General features: G+C 42.9%; 1 protein-coding gene across 4 annotated transcripts in view; it reads right to left on the bottom strand.

The window, feature by feature from the left end:
• Positions 1-21,786, bottom strand: part of USP34 (ubiquitin specific peptidase 34) — a 317,003-nt gene that overhangs the window by 162,565 nt on the left and 132,652 nt on the right. For all 4 annotated transcript variants that reach the window (XM_073628084.1, XM_073628086.1, XM_073628085.1 and 1 more), the window contains 4 exons: positions 16,403-16,503; positions 3,967-4,176; positions 1,995-2,120; positions 1,262-1,384 (listed from right to left, as the gene is read on the bottom strand). In XM_073628084.1, coding sequence (XP_073484185.1) covers positions 1,262-1,384; positions 1,995-2,120; positions 3,967-4,176; positions 16,403-16,503 — 560 coding nt within the window. The remainder of the gene's footprint in view (positions 1-1,261; positions 1,385-1,994; positions 2,121-3,966; positions 4,177-16,402; positions 16,504-21,786) is intronic.

Genomic DNA, 21,786 nt, shown 5'->3' with positions numbered 1-21,786 from the left:
CCCACCCTTTCCCACCCCAATTCTGTGCACCCTTTCCCACCCCTCTTTCCTTCCCCAATTCCCAAAAAGGATATCCAAACAAAAAGCTGAATATTAGACTCTAATTTTGAGCGACCCAGGTAATCTTAGCTCTCTTAAATGCTCTTTGGGCGAATACTTTAAAACTAATAATACCCCTGATGTTTCTCCACATACACAGTGGGAGGCACAAAAGAGTGTAGCTAGCGGAGTCTTTATGACCATGTTCACAAAGCAAAACGGGAATGCCAAGCTACCATCCTATCACTAGCCGTTTAGCTGAGCTTGAATTACAACAAACGATCACGGGCCCAAAACACTGCAGGAACACTAGAGCTACACTATTAGAAGAACGCACAAATTATTCTACAAAACGCGATAATTAGCGAGAGCACTACAGAAATAAAGGAGCAATGTGACCATAAAACATATACGCGACTATCAGAATGTGATCCATTGCCAAAAACAAGGAGTCTTACTATAGTTAACGATATAACTTGAATCCTCAGGACAGCAAAGCCCTTGTTCCAGGTCACAGAAAGTTTGATTCAGGAGTCCTTAGCTTAATACGATTCAACCTCTCCCCATTTATCGAAGGATAAAAATTTGGAGGTTTCAATCCCTTTAGAGGATTTTAACTAGCATTAAAGCTGATGAAACCAGGGAAGTGCCCTGGACCGGATAGTCTTCCAGTGCAGAAGTGTTTGATGGACAAAGATGCAGAGAATTTTGCTTTGGTCAAATAAACCCTTTTGTGTGTGAAATACAGCTAAAACCAGATGCAGAAACTGGTGTTTAAGCCTGTTCTTGCTCCAGTGCAAGGGATGCATTGTTACTCTGAGGTTGAATGCTGTGCAAGACTTCGGCAAAGTGAATGTTCTTCTGCGATTCTGCACCAACACCCTTTTCGCCTGGTCTTCATCATAGCTAAAAGGGAGGCTATTCCTCTGTAGGGTACTCACGGAATAGAGTGCAGAATATTGGGGAAGTGTGTCTGTAAAGAGTACGTGGTAACCCAGGTGTAGACTGTCCTGTAATGAATTAGGATTATACTGAAGGCACTCTGAGTGACTTCTAAAGCTTTGCCAGTGTCCTTCACCTGAAGGTACATGCCTATAAACCATGTTGTATGAATACTCTGCCCATGTGTTCTGTAAGATTAACATAATTCCTTTCTATTTTAATTTGAAACAGCAAAATTTACACACAAAAAAGAAAAACAAAAAAGAACAAAATAACTTACAGTAGACTCTCTTCTTATCCTTCTGTTAGGCTTGCCCAAAGCTTCAATAATTTCAAGAGCGTAGAGAAGTTTGTGGGCACTTTTTATGCGAAGCAAGTCCTTCCAACATGGTCCATCATTTCCCTTAACAGAGAAGAAATGTGATTAAAATAAAAGGGAAATAGAAAAAAAGAAATTGTGATACCCATCAAAATTGAAAACTCTGAAGCTGATCTCTAGAACAAAGCAGTTACATCCACCGTTGAAAATGCATATAGACACTGTTCTCACTTCCAAAGAACTTTTAATACTATTCAGCCATTTTCATTGTAATACTGTTCAGCCACTTTCATGATCCTGGCTGCCAGGGTTCAAACACTGCCAGGTCCTTTACCTTCTTAGCAGCACATCTTGGTCAAAAATCACACCCAGTCTGATGACTAGGCAATGAAGAACAGGCAGCACAGTCCTTAGATTATACCTTGACTCCCTCCTACTGCCAGCAGATTACTTGTCAGCATGGCCCAGTCTGGGTCAAAGTGTTTTCCTCTCCCAGTCTGAGCGGTGCTGTGCAGGGGAATACTAGATGCCAAAATCAAGACAAAATGTAGATACTGCATAAGTTGTTTTTATAATATCTGTTTGAAGTTCATACTTAGAACTTCTACATCCAGCTTGCAGGCAAACACTTTTTACTTTGCAGTGCACAGCCGCAGAAAGAAGAAATTAACTTGCTGAGTACCATTCTACTCACCTGCTCCTCAGACACATTCTGGAATGCCTGCAGCATATTGGGACACGTGGGCAGTAACATCAAGAGCTCCCATACACGTCTAGATAGGTTCTCTGCATGAAGATGCAGCTCCTCACACCTAGCGCTCTGTAATCAAAAGACCATTAATTCTATCAAACATTTGGCAAATATATAAATATTCAACTTAACATAGGTAAAGATCTTTCATTTTTTTCACAGTTCTGTTCCCTATTCGACAAAGTACATGTAGAACTTTGTCTCACCGTTTTAAGTGCTTACTAACTCCAATATCGAGGTCCAACCTGCCCCCCCCCCCTCTCCCCGACACAGCTGATCTGACAATAGCTATGAAGGAGATGGCCGATTCATAGCTGCAGCTAATCTCAACTATGAGCACTTTACCAAGACAAGCAATGGCAAAAGGATAGCTGAGTGAGGGGGGACATGTTGGCCTGTGCATTCCCCTTGCCATTGATTTCAGCAAAAACATTTCCCAAACATTAGACAATCTTTGAAATTTACCATGGATATTTTGTTTCTATATGACTTCTGACATAGGACACCGTAAGCCTGTTCAAAAAGTGTTAGGATTGGAATACGATTACAAAGACAGGTAAGGTGAATAAAGTTTGCCGAATATCAAAGCTTGGCTTTAGAATTAGACTCTAGTCCCAGTGCAGACGCAGGTCTACATTAATTCCAGTCCCTGGAGCAGTTTATAGTCCACCATCCTTTGTAGCCCTATTTACTGTCAGCAATGAAGAAAAATATACACAAATTTCAAGCATAGTGGCATATGCAATTCACTCTCATTCCATTGTATAAGGTCTATCAAGAACTGATATGAAGCTTTAACCACTTGCCAACCGCTGGTCGCCAAATAACGTCCTGGGCTTTCGGTGGTGATATCTGAATGATGCCTGCAGATGCAGGCATCATTCAGATATAATTTTTTTCAGCCGGCGATTCCCTTCACTTCACCGTAAGGACAATCATAACGGCTGTTCAGCCCCTTGATCGTTCTTACAGGCAGCGGGAGGGGATGCCCCCCCGGTGCTGCTCCCGGATCGCCCATTTGATCGGCGAGCCGGAGAAGGAATCCACCACCGGCGGAAGTTAGCTATAGAGATTTCTAGGACAGATAGTCCCCGCCAATCTTTATGACTCTCGGAGGCCTGAGCGCGAAGTTATGACATCACGTCCGGGCTGGCGGAAGTAAACAAAGCTAGGGGACTCGGCAGGAAAGCCTGAGATACTTCTTTTTTTTTTTTGTTTTCCCTTCATCTCAGCCTTTCCTGCCTGGAGGAGGAATTAAATAAAATAAACAAAAAAATAATGAAAGCGCCCCCGTCCTCGCATGCAGAAGGAAACACATACGCAAGTTGCGCCCCCCCTATGTAAACAACATTCAAACCACACATGTGAGGTATCAGCGCAAACGTTCATGCAGGAATCCATTTTTCCAGGAATCCAGTTCGGATGCAGGAATCCATTTTTTTCTTTCAGTCAGCAGGAAAAAACCCAAAAAAGTGTACCTAGATTAAGGCATCTTGCACACGATACTCCTGTTTGAGCATCTACTTTTTCAGAAGTTTTTTATTATGTATTTGCACTCATTTTCACACCCTTTCCCGTATATGCGTTTGTGCAATTTTCACGCAAATTCGCACACGCGCGAAAACTTATTCTCGCTTTTTTGTTCTGCACAATACGTAAATGAGCATTTGCACACATTTTGCGCGTGTATTTGCTCGCATGAGGTGTTCATTACGGACTAAAAATGCAGATTTTTCTATTTTATTTTTACTGAAGAATGCACGGCGATTGTTTACACGCCTGTGTGCATAGGCACATTACAATTAATGGGCCGTATATTAGCTCAGTAAAAAAAACAAAAGCTGTACTGAGCTTTTTCAAGCTGCAATATGCAAGAGGCCTTAGGTTTACTACGCAGATAAAAAAATAATTTTACCTCAACATCTTCTAAGTTCATTTCTCCTGATGGAGGCTTAAATGAAGCCAACATTTCCAGCAAGTCGAAGAGAGTGGTGAGGTGAGGTTCTTGTAGAAGAAGCAGCATGGGGATGTTTTCTTTCTGTGGGGGAGGCAGACACGATGCTGGAAGCTGCACTCCTTCCCCTTTTCTTTCCCGCCGTGGGGCACCCAATGATACAAACACCATCTGCACATAACATACAAGTAAACAAGTATCAGTTAATTTGAATTACAATTTATGATTTAGAAAAATCTAAAATGATTGTGTACAATCTAAAAGGGGTTGTAAACCCTTGTTTGAAAAAAAAAAAAAAAAAAATGAAGTCATACTTACCTCCACTGTGCAGTTCGTTTTGCACAGAGTGGCCCCGATCTACCTCTTCTGGGGTCCCTCAGCGGCGCTCCTGGCTCTTCCCTGCATCGAGTGCCCACGTTGGAGAAGCGCTCTCCTTGGTGGACACCCGTGCGGGCGCGCTCCCGAGTCCCGCATCTGTGTCCATTCACACAGAATGCAGGACTCGGCCTCGCCCCCCGACATTGGATTTGATTGACAGCAGCAGGAACCAATGGCTGCACTGCTATCAATCTAGCCAATCAGGACATGAGACATCAGCTAGAGCTGGTGTGCTCGTTCCTGGTCGGAGAAGGATCGGGGTCAGGCACGTAAAACGGGGGGCTGGCGGGGCTGCAGCACCACAGAAGGTTTTTCAACCCCTTTAAGGCCGCACATATAACTGAAGGTCCAGCACATGTCTAGAAATCTGGGTAATAAACCACACAGCTCGTGATTATTTTAGTTTTCTGCAAATGCTTAAAAGGGGACATTTTTCTCTTTACTTAAAAGATTGTAAAGACAAAAACCTTTTTAATTAATATAAAAAGGAGGTTTATACTTACCAGCTCTTTGCAATAGTAAGCAGCTCCTTACCTCCTCTTCCGAGGTCCCCCCTCCCCCTCCCGGCGCTCTCCACTCCATGTCTTTTGCGCATGACACCATAGCAACCTGCTTGCTATGGGAGCACACTCCGAGAGACACAGCACGGCTCAGCCCTACCCTCACTCCCTCCTTACAGGATTTGATTGACAGCAGCAGGAACCAATGGCTACCGCTGCTCTCAGCAAAGTTTGTGAGATTAGGAAGAGAAGGCCTGTAGCTGGACACAGCACTGGATCGATAGAGGTCTCAGGTAAGTGTATTGGTGAGGGGTTGTGGGGGTAACGGCAGTGAATTATTTTTTTTTTTTTTTTTTTACTTTAATGCAGAGAATGCATTAAGGTAAAAAAAAACCTTTAGTGTTTAGAACCACTTTAACCGCTTCAGCCCCGGAAGGATTTACCCCCTTCCTGACCAGAGCACTTTTTGCGATTCAGCACTGCGTCGCTTTAACTGACAATTGCGCGGCCGTACGTCGTTGCACCCAAACAAAATTGACGTCCTTTTTTCCCCACAAATAGAGCTTTCTTTTATTGGTATTTGATCACCTCTGCGGTTTTTATTTTTTGCGCTATAAAACAAAAAAAAAAGAGCGACACTTTCGAAAAAAAAAAGAAGCATTTTTTTACTTTTTGCTATATTAAATATCCCCCAAAAATATATTAAAAAAATGTTTTTTTCCTCAGTTTAGGCCGAAATGTATTCTACATATTTTTGGTAAAAAAAAAAAAAAGTCACAATAAGCGTATATTGATTGGTTTGCGCAAAAGTTATAGCGTCTAGAAAATAGGGGATAGTTTTATGGCATTTTTATTATTAATTTTTCTTTTATTAGTAATGGCGGTGAGCTGCGATTTTTATATAACTTTTGTGCAAACCAATCAATATACGCTTATTGCGATTTTTTTTATTTACCAAAAATATGTAGAAGAGTACATAATGGCCTAAACTGATGAAGAAATTCGTTTTTTTGGGGGGGATATTTATTATAGCAAAAAGTAAAAAATAATGGGTTTCTTTTTTTTTTTTTTTTTCAAAATTGACTATCTTTTCTTGTTTATAGTGCAAAAAAATAAAAACCGCAGAGGTGATCAAATACCACCAAAAGAAAGCTCTATTTGTGGGAAAAAGAGGACGTCAATTTTGTTCGGGTACAGCGTCGCACGACCGTGCCGTATCGCAAAAAATGGTCTGGTCATTAAGGGGGAAATCTTCCGGTCCTTAAGTGGTTAAAGCAGAACTAAACCCTCCTATCCTTTACAGCCAAGGAAGCTGCCATCTACTGTTTGATCTGCAACTGCCATGGTTCTGCACATGTGATCAAATACGACAGCAGCCATTTGATGGTTTCACAGTTTTGTTCAGGACACTAGCATTCTAGGAATGTAATTGTTATTTGAAACAGTTTAAGCGTAACTTTACCCATAACAACCTGATAAAAAAACAATGTTCTTAAGTAAAGAACATACACTCCACATTAATAATTATGCTACCAAAATTTACGGTGTGCTACAAATTGCCTCTAGCATTGCTCAGATTTCTTCCTGCTGGTGGCTACCATTTTGCTGAAGCCCAGAGCCCCTGAGCAGAAGTAAATCATACTGCAAAACTAAACCCATCGATTTAACAGTTTCAAAAAAGTTACATTCCTGAAATAGCGGGATTACTAACCGTCATATTTGCTTGTTTCCTCAACCAAACTGTCAAACCATCAAATAACTGAACACATGTGCAGCACCATGGCAGTTGCAGATCAAACAGCTTCCTTGGCTGTAAAGGACAGGTGGTTTTAATTCTGCGTTAAGGCTGTCAGCAGATCGGCCTCTACAAATTCAGCAATGCCTAAAAATGGAGAGCAACTGAGAACGTGCAGAGCAGGGTGAGACAGTGTATTACTGGATTTTAAACAGTATAGGCACTTATTTGTAATGTGTACATAGCTATACTTGCAAAAGAGGCCAGCCTGAAGTGATCTAGCAGGACTTCATGTTCTGACTAAAGTTCCACTTTAAATCAATGGGTTTAGTTCCGCTTTATGATTTACTGCTGTTGTTCAGGGGCTCTGGACTTCAGCAAAATGATGACCTCCAGCAAAAAGAAAAACAATGCTGAAGGGGGTGTGGCCTGACGAGGCATGTGAGCGGACCTGCTGCGCGGAGCTCCCGCAGATGATCCTGCATTTCACCCTTTCCTCGCCATAGATTTTGCCCGTTTTTGCCTAAAAACGCTGCCTGTTACCTCCTGGAAGTGTTCGGTACTGCTGGCCGCTGGTTCCGAGCGGATGATGACCCGGGGGAATCAAGCAGAGGCCGCGGCCTTGGAGCCCCAAGCTGGCCAAGATGGCGCCGGACAGTCTCAGCCTCCTAAACCACAGCGCGGCCTGGAGAAAAACGCTGAGCAGGGGGGCAAGTCACACAAGCCTCTGAAATCCAAAGAGCAACCCAGGGACATGCTATATTACAATCAAAAGCTGGCTGGATGCTCCGACTCCCCCCTGCCTGTTTCACATCAGCCCTTATGCTCCTCTGAGCTGGAAAGCAGGGAGGACACAAGTATGCTGGATTACACAGTGCCATTAGACATGCAGCAGGATCTCACGTCTGACCCATCTGACTCCCCTTCTGATGATAGTGCGCAACCCTCTCTGAGTGAGATCCTGCACGCTGTGCATAAGTGTACTGCCTCTGTGGAAGATTTAAAGGAGAAATTTGGAGGGCCGAGGGAAACAGTATCTCTCATGCGTCAAGATTTTCAGAAGATCAGGGAGAGAACCATGGCTGTGGAGGGAAGGGTGAGCGACGTGGAGGACCAGTTGCTCCCCCTTCACAGGGATGTCAGAATGGCCACTCAAAACGCCTTCCAAGCTCTCAGTAAAACAGACGACATTGAGAACCGCCTGAAAAAAAAGACGCAACAATGTGTGTATAGTGGGGCTCCCTGAAAAGGTGGAAGGCCGGGATCCTACAACATTTATTGAAGGATGGTTGCAAGAAGTTTTGGGCAAAGAAGCTTTTTTCCCCCATTTACATTGTGGAAAGGGCACACAGGGTGCCCCCACGACCCCTACCGCCTGGCAACCCCCCACGATCGATGCTGGCCAGACTACTGAATTACAATGGTAGGGAGGTGGTATTACGTCTGGAAGGAGAAAAGGGCACTGTCACACACAATGGAGCCAAAATCTCATTTTACCCGGACTTCTCTGCAAAAGTGCAACGTAGGCGATCGAAATTTGCTGATGCCAAGAAAAGGCTACAAAGGCTGCAATTAACATATGCAATGATGTTTCCAGCAAAGCTTAGGGTGACTGCCGGAGGACAACACCAAATCTTTGAAAATGCACAAGAAGCAGCAGCCTGGCTTGATCGTAATGAGCAGGATCTCAGTCGCCAAGGTCGAGAAAATGGATAAACCCTGTATGGCAGTCGACATAATGGAAAGTATAGGGCACTAAGTTCCCTTTTTTCTTTTTGTTCACCATTCTGAAGAGGAACTTTACATGTTAATTGTTCATTATTTTCACCAATAGCAACAGCCCACAAGGGTGATGTTAGTTACCGTGTCGGGTGTATGTGCGTTATGTGAAGGCATGGGTTGTATGGCTTCTGTTTCAATGCCCAGTTGGCGTAAAAGGAATGGTTCTGGCTATGTGCGTTTAATCATGGCTAGGTCCAAGGCCTTCACTACTTTCAGATTATGTTTTGTTTTCTACCGTTTTACCACGCAGTTGCGCAAGACTTTTCATTTTTTACGAACAATTTGTTTCCAATGTGCAGCCCCCATGCAGGGCAATTATTTTTTGATGCAATATGATTCACTACACTTGAGCTGTTGTACAGTCCGAGTCAACCTGATCTTTAAGAATCGGATGGCTCACAAAGGGTTCCTTTTTCAATATATTTCTGTTTGCAATGTTGTCCACGCTTATAGTATCGTGGAATGTCCAGAGAGTGAATGACCCTCTGAAGAGGACTGTGATCTCCTCATGTCTACGCAAATTCCACCCCGCCATCATTGGCCTTCAGGAGACCCATCTCCTGGGAGAAAATGTGGGGTGTTTGCAATACGCCTGGGTTGGCAAGTCATATCACTCCGCGTATTCACGTGGGGCGAGTGCATTGATACACAAAGCATTGGTATACCAGGAACTTGATTCGATGGTGGATGCTTCTGGTAGATGTGTCTTTATCTACTGTAAATTATATACTTTAACACTACTGCTAGCTTTTATATATATCCCACCCCCGTTTTCACGGGATGTGTTACAGTTATTGCTGACTTACTTGACAGGTAAACCTGATGTCCCAGTGCTGATTATGGGGGATTTCAATTGTTATCTAGACCCTAAATTGGATAGACAACCCTCGGTTTCTCCCCCAAGGGGCAACAGGGGTACTGCGTTGAGCCGCTTAATGGCAGAGGTGGGTCGGATAGACATATGGCGCTTACGTAACACGGGCACGAAACAGTTTTCATGTTTTTCCAAAACCCATGGATCACTGTCACGTATTGACCTTAGTATAGGCACGCCCAATATAATGGACAGCACTTCCAGGGTGGAGTATTTTCCCCGTGGAGTGTCTGATCACTCGCCGGTGGTTCTTTGGTTGACTACTCAACCCCCCTCCTCGCAACCCAAGGCTCATTGGAAACTTAATGCATTCTGGCTCAAATTGTTTACTTTCCCTGAGCGCATAGCAATCCAAATTGATCGATTTTTTTCAATCACACAGTCACTGTACGGATAAAATCCAAAAATGGGAGACTTTCAAGGCCTATCTCAGAGGGGTGTTTATTGCAGAGATAGCTACAGTTAAAAGAAAATCCTCAGCTCTACTGGAACAGGTGGGGGACCAGGTCCATCAGCTGGAATTATGTCATGGATCCTACCGATTCTGCAAGGGAGGCATGGGATTTCGGCCCAGGATTCTCTAGACCACTTGAGATCCTCCGCTGCAAAACGCAAGCGGTTTTTCACCAAGTTGGCATTTTATGAAGAAGGGGAGAAAACAGGACGCCTACTGGCAAAAATAGCTAGGTCTCAACAACAATCCCCGGCAGTTGGAGCGATCTGTGCCGCGAGTGGCAGGGTGGTTAATGACCCAGAATAGATTACATCTGAGCTGGCATCCTTCTACAAAGACCTCTACGGGGCGAGGGATGGCTACTCGGATACGGATCTTGAAACATATCTGTCAGGGATTGACTTGCCCTCTCTGTCAGAAGAGGCCAGGCAGCAGTTAGAGGCCCCTCTGACCCTGAAGGAGTTACAAAGTGCGGCATGCTCCTTTCCCACGTGTAAAGCGCCAGGGGAGGATGGCATCCCCATGGAGGTCCTTACTCAATATGGTGAACAGATAATGCCACACTTATTAGAAGTATTTAATGCCTCCCTTGAGGAGTGATGTTTACCGCCCTCAATGACTAGAGCTAATATAATTCTGTTGTTTAAACCCGGGAAGGATCCGGTTGACCCAGGTTCCTATAGGCCTATATCTCTTCTCCAGAGTGATGTTAAAATCCTGGCTAAGGTCTTGGCGCTACTGGTCAACCGGGTCATAGCTTCTATAATACACCCTGACCAGGCAGGCTTTATGCCGCAAAAATCCACGGCCACTAATCTTAGGCGCCTGTTTTTAAACATGCAGCTGCAGGCGGACAATGGGGGAAACAGGGCTCTGTTGTCCCTAAACACCTATAAGGCATTTGACATTGTTAGCTGGCGATACCTATGGGCTGTGCTGACCAGGTTTGGAGACTGATTCATAGCCTAGGTTAACCTGTTATATGCCTCCCCGCAGACTATAAGGACGTCTGGCAGGATGTCTCATGCGTTCGCTTTGGGCAGGGGCACAAGGCAGGGTTGTCCCCTGTCTCCCTGGCTCTTCGCCATCACTATTGAGCCACTGGCGGCTGTGGTGAGAGCAAGCCAGGGGATTGCAGGATTTAGATTTGGTGACCTTCACGAGAAGATTATGTTATATGCCGACGACATGATGCTTTTCCTGGGGGACACCACCACCTTGTTGGCTGAGGTGATCGCCATTATTTCAGGATTCGGGCACTTTTCTGGACTGACAATCAATTGGTCTAAGTCAGCCCTGATGGTGCTAGATGGGGAACAAACAGTGGATCTACCAGATTCCTGCCCGATTCCAATGGTGACCTCATGCAAATACAAATTTCACCTAAACTTGCAGATTATTGCCACTTGAATATACACCCCTTACTGTCTAGATTTAGGAGACAAAATTAACACTTGGAACAATCTTAAACTTTCGCTGGCGGGTAAGGCAAATTTTTTTTTTCCCTTAAACATAAACTTTCATTGATTAAACAAAAGTATTGTATACAAGACATACATCAATACAGTTTCCAAGATAAACATGTAGGATCACATACAAGATTGTATCAAATATCTTACCATATTTTCCCCCATGTTATGCATATTAAAACAGGTTATGTCCCATAGTGTCATGTACATTACAAATTATTTCAAATTGTACAGTCTATGCCAGCCAAATCTCTGCTAACTCTCGCTCTATGTGTGTGATGCATAGGTATGCTGTCTCTTGAGACGCCCTGTGTGTATTTTCCACTCATATGCAGATTTCTGGTGTCTTAGCCCATTTGTCCCATATTTTGTCATACTTTGAAGGGCACCCTCTGTGTGAATATATAAGTTTCTTATAAGGCAAAGTGTTATTGACTTCCGCTATCCCATGTGTAATCTCCGGAGGATTGGGCCTCATCCAGACTCTAGCTATAACCTTTCGTGCAGAGAAAAGTGTTTCATGTAGAAATATCTTATGAAATGTATTGATCTCTGGATCTGATAAGATTCCTAGGAGGCATATTTTGGGTTGAAGTGTTACAGGTGAGCCCATAGTGTCATGGAGGAAGCGTACTACCTATGTCCAGAATGCCTGAATCTGAGGGCATTGCCACAATAGATGGAAGAAAGTACCTACAGCTTGGTTGCACATTGGGCACACAGTGGACTGATTTCTCTTGTACCTAGATATTCTGAGTGGTGTAAGGTACGATTTGTGAATCATAAAAATTTGGGTCAAACGGTCGGACAATTTAGGGGATACTAGTTTGCATGTGTCTAGGGCGGGTAAGGCAAATTTAATAAAAATGATACCGATGCCACAGCTACCATACTTCCTACACAACTCACCGGTTGTGATTCATCTGAAAATCTTTAGGGTGGTCAACACCCTCTTTAGACGTCTATTGTGGAACACAGGCCCCCCCCCCCCAGAATTAAATTAGAACAGTTGCAGAACCCTAAAGACAGTGGAGGACTGGCAGTGCCCAACCCTTGGCTGTACTATATCGCGGCCCAAATGCAGCACCTGATTGGTTCCATGGCCCAGGATCCAGCCGGCTTGTCGGCGCGGCTGTTGCTGATTGGATCTGGAGCGGAGACTATTCTGATGGGCCTCAGGTGTTTCACAAGTCTAACAAACTGATACCCACCTTCACTTTAATCCAAAAAATTTGGAATAAGGGTAGACAATTACAAGAGGTGACTGGATTCACGGAATATAGTCCGATATGGGGGATTTTCTCTTATGACGAACTAGCAAAACTTAAACAGGGACCCAGATGGCGCCCCTTTGGTGTTACTTGATTATCGCACATATTCCAGAACGGCAAGTTACTGTCATTCCCTGAATTGCAAGCCAGGTTTAAGCTACCTCCTACTATGTACTACCCTTATCTCCAACTCCGACATGCGGTGGGTGCACAGGGAAGCGCTACCCAATGGACTATGTCGAGCACCCCATCTTTCATTTATTGCAGACCAGTGCGGAAACTAAAGGGATTATCTCACATTGCTATCAAATGCTATTGATGTATCATTTAAAAAAGCTCACCCAACTAAGGCACCATCCCTATGGGAGAACGATGTAGGTCCACTTACAGGAGACCAGTGGGAGGAAGTCCTGCAGTCAATTAATATATGTTCTCTCAATGTAGCTCAAAAGATCTCCCAATTATATAGAATTCTTAGAGTACACTACACCCCACTTAGACCATATAAAATGGGTAGGCGGTCGTTATCTCTATGTAGCAGATGCGGGCGAAATCAAGGCGATCTCATTCACTTACTCTGGAGATGCCCAAAACTGCATAGGTACTGGAGTGAGGTGCTTGGGACGCTTAATCAGGTGTTCTGGACTACCGCCCCCTTCGATCCAATCCATTGCATACTAGGGGTCCTGGAGGAAGTTGTCCCGGAGGAGGTAACTAGAATAGCACTCTCCAGGGCACTGTTCCAAGCACGTAAAATTATTTTGAGTGGCTGGAAATCAGTCTCCTTGCCCACAATGGCATCCTGGATAGCACACAAGGGAAATACCTTGGTTATGGAAAAATACATCTATCAACATAGGGGTAGCCCTGGCAGATTCGAAAAAATTTGGGCACCATGGTTGGACACCCCTGGACTAAGTCCCAGGGAACTGGTAATGTCTAGATTGTTGCAATGTCCTGCGGGATCATAAAAGTTTTATTGCTGGACAATAGTCGAATGTTGGCTATGTATTTGTATGTTGGTAACATCTTACGTTTATAAGACGAGCTAAATATGATAGACACTGGGAGGACTGTACTTTATGCATGAAAACTGTATTACTAAGTGATGCTTGTGCATTGGAAACTGTGTGAACTTAAGAAACACCTTTTTGATTACAAAAAAAAAAAAAAACAATGCTGAAGGCAATTTACAGCACACATACATACTATATATATATATATATATATATATATATATATATATATATATATATATATATATATATATATATATATATACACATATACATACACATATACACACATATACACACACACACACACACACAGTATCTCACAAAAGTGTGTACACCCCTCACATTTTTGTAAATATTTTATTATATCTTTTCATGCGACAACACTGAAGAAATGACACTTTGCTACAGTGTAAAGTAGTGAGTGTACAGCTTGTATAACAGTGTAAATTTGCTGTCCCCTCAAAATAACTCAACACACAGCCATTAATGTCTAAACCGCTGACAACAAAAGTGAGTACACCACTAAGTGAAAATGCCCAAATTGGGCCCAGTTAGCCATTTTCCCTCCCTGGTGTCATGTGACTCTTTAGTGTTACAAGGTCTCAGGTGTAAATGGGGAGCAGGTGTGTTAAATTGTCATAGCTCTCACTCTCTCATACTGGTCACTGGAAGTTCAACATGACACCTCATGGCAAAAAACTGAGGATCTGAAAAAAGAATTGTTGCTCTACATAAAAATGGCCTAGGCTATAAGAAGATTGTCAAGACCCTGAAACTAAGCTGCAGCAAGGTGGCCAAGACCATACAGCGGTTTAACAGGACAGGTTGCACTCAGAACAGGACCCGTCATGGTCGACCAAAGAAGTTGAGTGCACGTGCTCAGCATCATATCCAGAGGTGGTCTTTGGGAAGCAGACGTACGAGTGCTGCCAGCATGGCTGCAGAGGTTGAAGGGGTGGGGGGGTCAGCCTGTCAGTGCTCAGACCATACACCGCACACTGCATCAAATTGGTCTGCATGGCTGCTACCCCAGAAGGAAGCCTCTTCTAAAGATAATGCACAAGAAAGCCAGCAAACATTTTGCTGAAGACAAGCAGACTAAGGACATGGATTACTGGAACCATGTCCTGCGGTCTGATGAGACCAAGATAAACTTATTTGGTTCAGATAGTGTCAATCATGTGTGGCGGCTACCAGGTGAGGAGTACAAAGACCAGTGTGTCTTGCCTACAGTTAAGCATGGTGGTGGGAGCATCATGGTCTGGGGCTGCATGAGTGCTGCCGGCACTGGGGAGCTACAGTTCATTGAGGGAACCATGAATACCAACATGTACTGTGACATACTGAAGCAGAGAATGATCCCCTCCATTTGGAGACTGGGCCGCAGGGCAGTATCCCAACACGATATCGACTCAAACACACCTCCAAGACGACCACTGCCTTGCTAAAGAAGCTGAGGGTAAAGGTGATGAACTGGCCAAGCAGGTCTCCAAACCTAAACCCTATTGAGCATCTGGGGGGCATCCTCAAGCGGAAGGTGGAGGAGCGCAAGGTCTCCAACATCCACCAGCTCCGTGATGTCGTGATGGAGGAGTGGAAGAGGACTCCAGTGGCAACATGTGAAGCGCTGGTGGTGAACTCCATGCCCAAGAGGGTTAAAGCAGTGCTGGAAAATAATGGTGGCCACACAAAATATTGACACTTTGGGCCCAATCTGGACATTTTCACTTAGGGGTGTACTCACTTGCCAGAGTTACCAGAGGTTTAGACTTTAATGGCTGTGTGTTGAGTTATTTTGAGGGGATAGCAAATCTACACTGTTATACAAGCTGTATACTCACTACTTTACATTGTAGCAAAGTGTCATTCCTTCAGTGTTGTCACATGAAAAGATATAATAACATATTTACAAAAATGTGAGGGGTGTACTCACTTTTGTGAAATTATATATATTTATTTATTGAGTACTGCTCTAGATACATTAAAGCAGCATTTTAATTTTCCTCTATCCCATTTCCCTTCAGTTACAACTAAAAGTCTGGTAAGCTTTTAAAAGCAGAGCTGCACCCTAAAGGAGAAGTTCTGCTCTAAGGCCTCCTTCTCTGCACCTGGTGAAGAAATGGCACTTTTGGGGAGCGGTACCTGATCTTCACAGGTACCCAGGCCCCTACTTTCACTCCAATCGCCTAGGCAATAAAAAACAGAAGTTCTCCTCCCCCTGCAGTCTTCTGGGACAAGTGCCAGGTCCCAGAAGACTACGGGACCATACACAAGGAGCAGTGCCATTCAAGCAAGCGCAGTGGGCACTCAGCTGTGGAGCTGCTGTCACAGCCGGGTGCCCACAGTCAACATGACAGGGACAGGCGACAGGAGGGGAGAACAGCTGGGGTGAGCCCATCGCTGGATCAATGGACAGGTGAGTGGCTATTTATTAAAAGTCAGCAGCTACAATTTGTGTAGCTACTGACCTAATTTTTACACAGGAGACTAGAGCTCCGCTTTAACCACTGAAGAAAAAAAAAAAAATGACAACAACTGCAAGGGTTGAGGACGACAGTCAAAAATGTATTGTAACCAAGCCCAGGTATTGTTCCCTGAACATGAGATGGTGACAATGCCAGTGAAGTTGTGGTTTTATTTTGAAAAATAATTTCCAAAAATCATTTCCATCTGTAGTGGGCTGAGAGACTAAGGATATTGGCACCTAACCGTTCTGTTATCCTAGAACCTGGAAGAAAAATATATGAAACCTGCCTGCAACTTTGTAGTTATAACTCTGAACAAAGGAATAATTTATTTAGCAAGTATGATGCTAACAGCTATTCATAAGGAATAAGAGACAGAAGTTTAAATGGTTAGAAAAATTTAATCAAATAAAGAAAAATACCAAGTCAAGCCAATTACATAATAAATACCTGCATGTCCTTAAATCCGAGTTCATGGAGAGTTTTTTCATCATAATCCGTTGTCAACTCATGACCAGATGAAATCATTCGAACAGGACCCATAAGACCACCTTTGGGGAAAAACAAATCCATCTAACTTTCTGCACTAGCAATCCATTTATCACAGTTTTCGTAACATGTTATAAATACATAAATAAATCAACATTTAGTGATGCAAAACCTGCCTTAATCGGATATAACCATACTGTCTGATATTATAGGGACAGGGGACCACATTTTCTGTCCTACATACTGTATATTGAATGACTTATTTCAGAATATAAAAATGTGTAGTCTTCAAACAGAATGGTCCTCAGGCACAACTGCAATGTTAATTACCAAGCCTGTAATAATGATTAACCACTTGAGGTGATGGTACTTGCTTTTTATAACTTTGCACTTCCTTTTGTTATTGAATGCAAACATTAAGGGCCCATTTGGTGTTAACTTGAATTGATTTATTTAACTGGGCTGCCTAACAAAACAGATGCATGTAGCATTTTTGACAGGGAATCGCAACACACATGCATTGGCAAGTTGTGTTGGGGTGCCTTTAGAATAAATGGCCCTGCATAGTACCTACACACATTAGCTGTACGCTACTGCAGAGCAATAGTGTGAATGGGCACCTTTAAACCTTTACAGTCCACTGTAGTGATGCTTTTCCACTGAAACAAACTTAACCGATTGAACACAGGGCATTTTCACCCCCTTCCTTCCCAGGCCAATTTTTAGTTTTCAGCGCTGTCGCAATTTAAACGACAATTGCGCGGTCGTGCGACGTTGTACCCAAAAAAAATTGGCGTCCTTTTTTCCCCACAAATAGAGCTTTCTTCTGGTGGTATTTGATCACCTCTGCGGTTTTTATTTTTTGCGCTATAAACAAAAGAAGAGTGACAATTTTGGAAAAAAAACACAATATTTTTTACTTTTTGCTATAATAAATATCCCAATTTTTTTTTTTTAAAAACAAATTTTTCCTCAGTTTCGGCCGATACGTATTCTTCTACATATTTTTGGTAAGAAAAAAAAAAAAAAAAATTGCAATAAGCGTATACTGATTGGTTTGCGCAAAAGTTATAGTGTCTACAAAATACGGGATAGATTTATGGCATTTTTAAAAAAAAAATTATTTATTTTTTTTACTAGTAATAGCGGCGATCGCGATTTTTTTTCGTGACTGCGACATTATGGCGGACACATCGGACACTTTTGACACATTTTTGGGACCATTCACATTTATACAGTGATCAATGCTATAAAATTGCATTGATTACTGTGTAAATGTGACAGGCAGGGAAGGGGTTAACCACTAGGGGGACACAAGGGGTTAATTAGGTTTCCTAAGGGAGTGATTTTAACTATAGGGGGAGGGGACGTACAAGGGGAGGAGACCGATCAGTGTTCCTCTGTACTGGGAACAAAGATCGGTCTCCTCTCAACTGACAGGAGGTGGATCTGTGTGTTTACACACACAGATCCACGGTCCGGCCCGGCAATCGCGGGTGCCCGGCGGACATCGCGGCCGCCGGGCACACGCACCGGGTCCCGAGCATCGCGGCGGGCGCGCGCCCCCTAGGCAGCCGGGAAGCCCAGGCCGTCATACGACGTCCACCCAGGATGGGAGATCCCATCTGTGGATGTCATTTGACAATGGCCGGGTAGGGAAGTGGTTAAAAATGAATAAGCACCATACAAATGTATTTATATTTAGACCGTATCTTACATATTTAGTTTATTACAATTACTATATGCTCCCTTTGAGGTACTAGGAAACAAGATTTTTGACTAGAGAAAAAAGAGAGGAAAAACTGCGCAACGAAAATTAGTAAATGATATTGACCTTCTATGCTGCAGAGTCCTATATGTGACACAAACACACAAATTTGAATGGGAAAAGAAATTGACTCGCGCTAAAACAAAAAAACTAGCACATGTATGATTACAAAAGTGCAAAGATAAACCTTATGTGAACATATAATATAATGTGACAACACCAAAATAGGTTGATAAATGAAAACAACCTCCCCTTAAGTAAGAAATAAAAAATGGATTATACAAATTATATATAAAAAAAAGTTCATGTACAAAAATTCAATATAAAAGTACATATACAAGAAGCCCAAAAAAAGTGCAGTAATGTGCAAAAAAAATTAATTAATTGAATGAAATCCCAGATGTGTGGGTCCACCACCATAGATGAAGTGCCTGGCCGCTTACCGGAACCCCATGACCCCCCGTTACAGAGGGTCTAACTGGGCATTGTAGTCTTGTTGCTTCGGGCAACCCAGGAATCAGGATGGAACCGGAATGGAACCTCAGAAGCTGTAGTGCAAATGGATCCCCAGGGGAAGATAAAGCCCGGCCCTCAATGGAATGTTAACATCATGTGGGGAAAACAGAAGAAGGCTCCCATAGTGTAAAATCCAATGGTATTTATTGAAAAAATGTAATAAACACTCACATATAGATTTTTTTTTTTCTATATGTGAGTGTTTATTACATTTTTTCAATAAATACCATTGGATTTTACACTATGGGAGCCTTCTTCTGTTTTCCCCACATGATGTTAACATTCCATTGAGGGCCGGGCTTTATCTTCCCCTGGGGATCCATTTGCACTACAGCTTCTGAGGTTCCATTCCGGTTCCATCCTGATTCCTGGGTTGCCCGAAGCAACAAGACTACAATGCCCAGTTAGACCCTCTGTAACGGGGGGTCATGGGGTTCCGGTAAGCGGCCAGGCACTTCATCTATGGTGGTGGACCCACACATCTGGGATTTCATTCAATTAATTAATTTTTTTTGCACATTACTGCACTTTTTTTGGGCTTCTTGTATATGGACTTTTATATTGAATTTTTGTACATGGACTTTTTTTTATATATAATTTTTATAATCCATTTTTTATTTCTTACTTAAGGGGAGGTTGTTTTCATTTATCAACCTATTTTGGTGTTGTCACATTAAATTATATGTTCACATAAGGTTTATCTTTGCACTTTTGTAATCATGCATGTGCTAGTTTTTTTGTTTTAGCGCGAGTCAATTTCTTTTCCCAAGATTTTTGACTTACCTGTAAATTCCATATTTTAGAGCAGTCTCTCTCAACCAGGGTGCTGTGGCATCCTGGTTAAGAAATTGCTCTGCATATTATTGTTGGTTCTACTCTGCTGACAGTTTGTAGCTCTGCCAGTCTCAGCCCTGCATAGTATAAAGGGCTGAGGCCAGCGGAGTTCTGAAATGTCTGCAGAGTGAGAGCCGACAATGTTCAAAACTCTGGATGGGAGAGGCTTCATTCTGAGTGCTGACCCGCTCAGCCCCCCTCTACAGCAGGGGTAGGCAACCTCGGCCCTCCAGCTGTGCTGAAACTACAAATCTCATCATGCCTCTGCCTCTAGGAGTCATGCCTGTGATGGTCAGGGTCTTGCAATGTCTCATGGCACTTGCAGTATCACCACAGCTGGGGGGCCGAGGTTCACTACACTTGCTTTACAGTGAAGGACTTTGTAAATAAACAGTTCGCCCTGCAACGCGGGATGCCGAACATGAGAGTGAAAGTGACTGTGTGTATGTATGTCCGCACATTACTTTCTATCCTGAACTCCTAAACTCTGTACGATCTGAACTGTTTTTTCTACGCTGGTGGTTGCAGTGAGGCGCCATTCATCAGTAATACATAGCAAATGCAACAGGGGGTATAATTCCTGCAACAGCCGCAAAGCATCACAGCTGCAGTAAGTGTACAACCCTGGCTGCTGCCTTTGCAGGTAAAGGGAGAATAGTTTGCGAGTTGGAAAAAAAAAAACACATCTCAACTACATTGTTTTACTGTCCCCGAACCTCACGTGTGAATGAGCGCTTGAGAATGAATATACATTCAAAGGGTGCCTTGACTGAAAAAAAAAAAAAAAAAAAAGAGTTATAAAGTGCGGCCACAAGAACCTTGAAGTCAAAAGCTGCATCCTCAGAACAGTAGACATTCACCTTGTAAAATTTTTGAAAAGATAAGAACAGAAGGCCAGGTGGCCTGTTGGGAGACAGAGGCTTGGCGCTTAAAAGGCACAGGATACTCCAACTGATCTGGTGAAGTAGACATTAACTGCACAGGAGGGGGTATTTGTTTTTGAACTCTTGTAATCAAATCCCTTATACACTGGGTTTTGAAACAAAAAGCCCCTTGCAAGGTCCAATGGAAAGAACAAACAGGGAATCTGTCTAGTTGAAGCAGTACCATTTAAATACACAGCAATGGCTCTAATTATGTCCAATGTGGAGAGACTTCCTTTGGATCAGGGTTTCCCAACTAGGGTTCCTCCGGAAGTTTCTAGGGGTTCTCTGTGCAAATTTCTGCTTCTCAGGTAAGTTACCAATGATCTTTTAAGCGATCTGTAAGGTGATAGTTCTTCCTACTGACCACCATGCTAATGTGCTGTAAGCTGGGGGTATAGTAACAAGTGGCAGAGGTTCCCTAAGACCTGAAAGTTGTGTCAAGGGTTCCTCCATGTTAAAAATACTGAGAAGCTGCTTTTAAATCTTGGGAGCAGGGAACAAGGATAGCAGAACAATATCCTCATTGAGATGAAATGCTGAAATCACCTTTGGAAGCGTAATACCTTTTTGAGCGTAATACAACCTCGCTGTGAATTATTAGAAATGGCTTTTACAGAAAGGGCTGCCGATTGAGAAAAATGTCTGACAGACGGTATAGTGAGCAAAAAGGATACTTTGAAGTTCTATCCGAATATACCTGATGGGTTCCATTGGTGTTTTTTTTCAAGGCAGAGAGAACCAAATTAAAGTTCTTCTAATGTTAAAATGTTTTTTTTTTTTTTTACCTTAATGGAATAAAACTTTTTACTACTTTAATGTATCCAAGTAATATGGCCAAGGGAAGAAACTTGTTGGTAAATTTAATTTAATGGCAAGGCGCACATTGACTTATCTTAACTATAGGTCAAACACTTGGGGTGACATTTGAACAAAAAAAAAAAATCACGTGGACACAAGGCAGAGTTTTTAAACACTTTATTATGAATTATAAACACATGACTTCTGGTAAATGCATTTAATTTGGACTTGGGTAAAATAAATGCACTTTGCATTGAGCACTTTATTAAGGACTGTAAATATAGGGCCTATACGAGTATTTAATGCATATTTTTTTGGGAACATATTTGTGATTAAGAGTATATGTTACAAACGCATATGGTATATTGGTATTGTGCACTGAGAGGAAATAATTTGTTAATCAATACTCTGCACTTTAAAATGGAGCAAGTTTTACCACTTGCTGCGCCCCCTCCCCCTTAATCGCTTACCCGAGTGCTTTCTCAATCCAGCACTGTGTCCGG

The sequence above is a fragment of the Aquarana catesbeiana genome, linkage group LG04 (genome assembly GCF_042186555.1).
Source record: "Aquarana catesbeiana isolate 2022-GZ linkage group LG04, ASM4218655v1, whole genome shotgun sequence".
Lineage (NCBI taxonomy): Eukaryota > Metazoa > Chordata > Amphibia > Anura > Ranidae > Aquarana > Aquarana catesbeiana.
The sequence above is the reverse complement of the archived record's forward strand: the minus strand, read 5'-3'. Positions and strand labels throughout refer to the sequence as shown.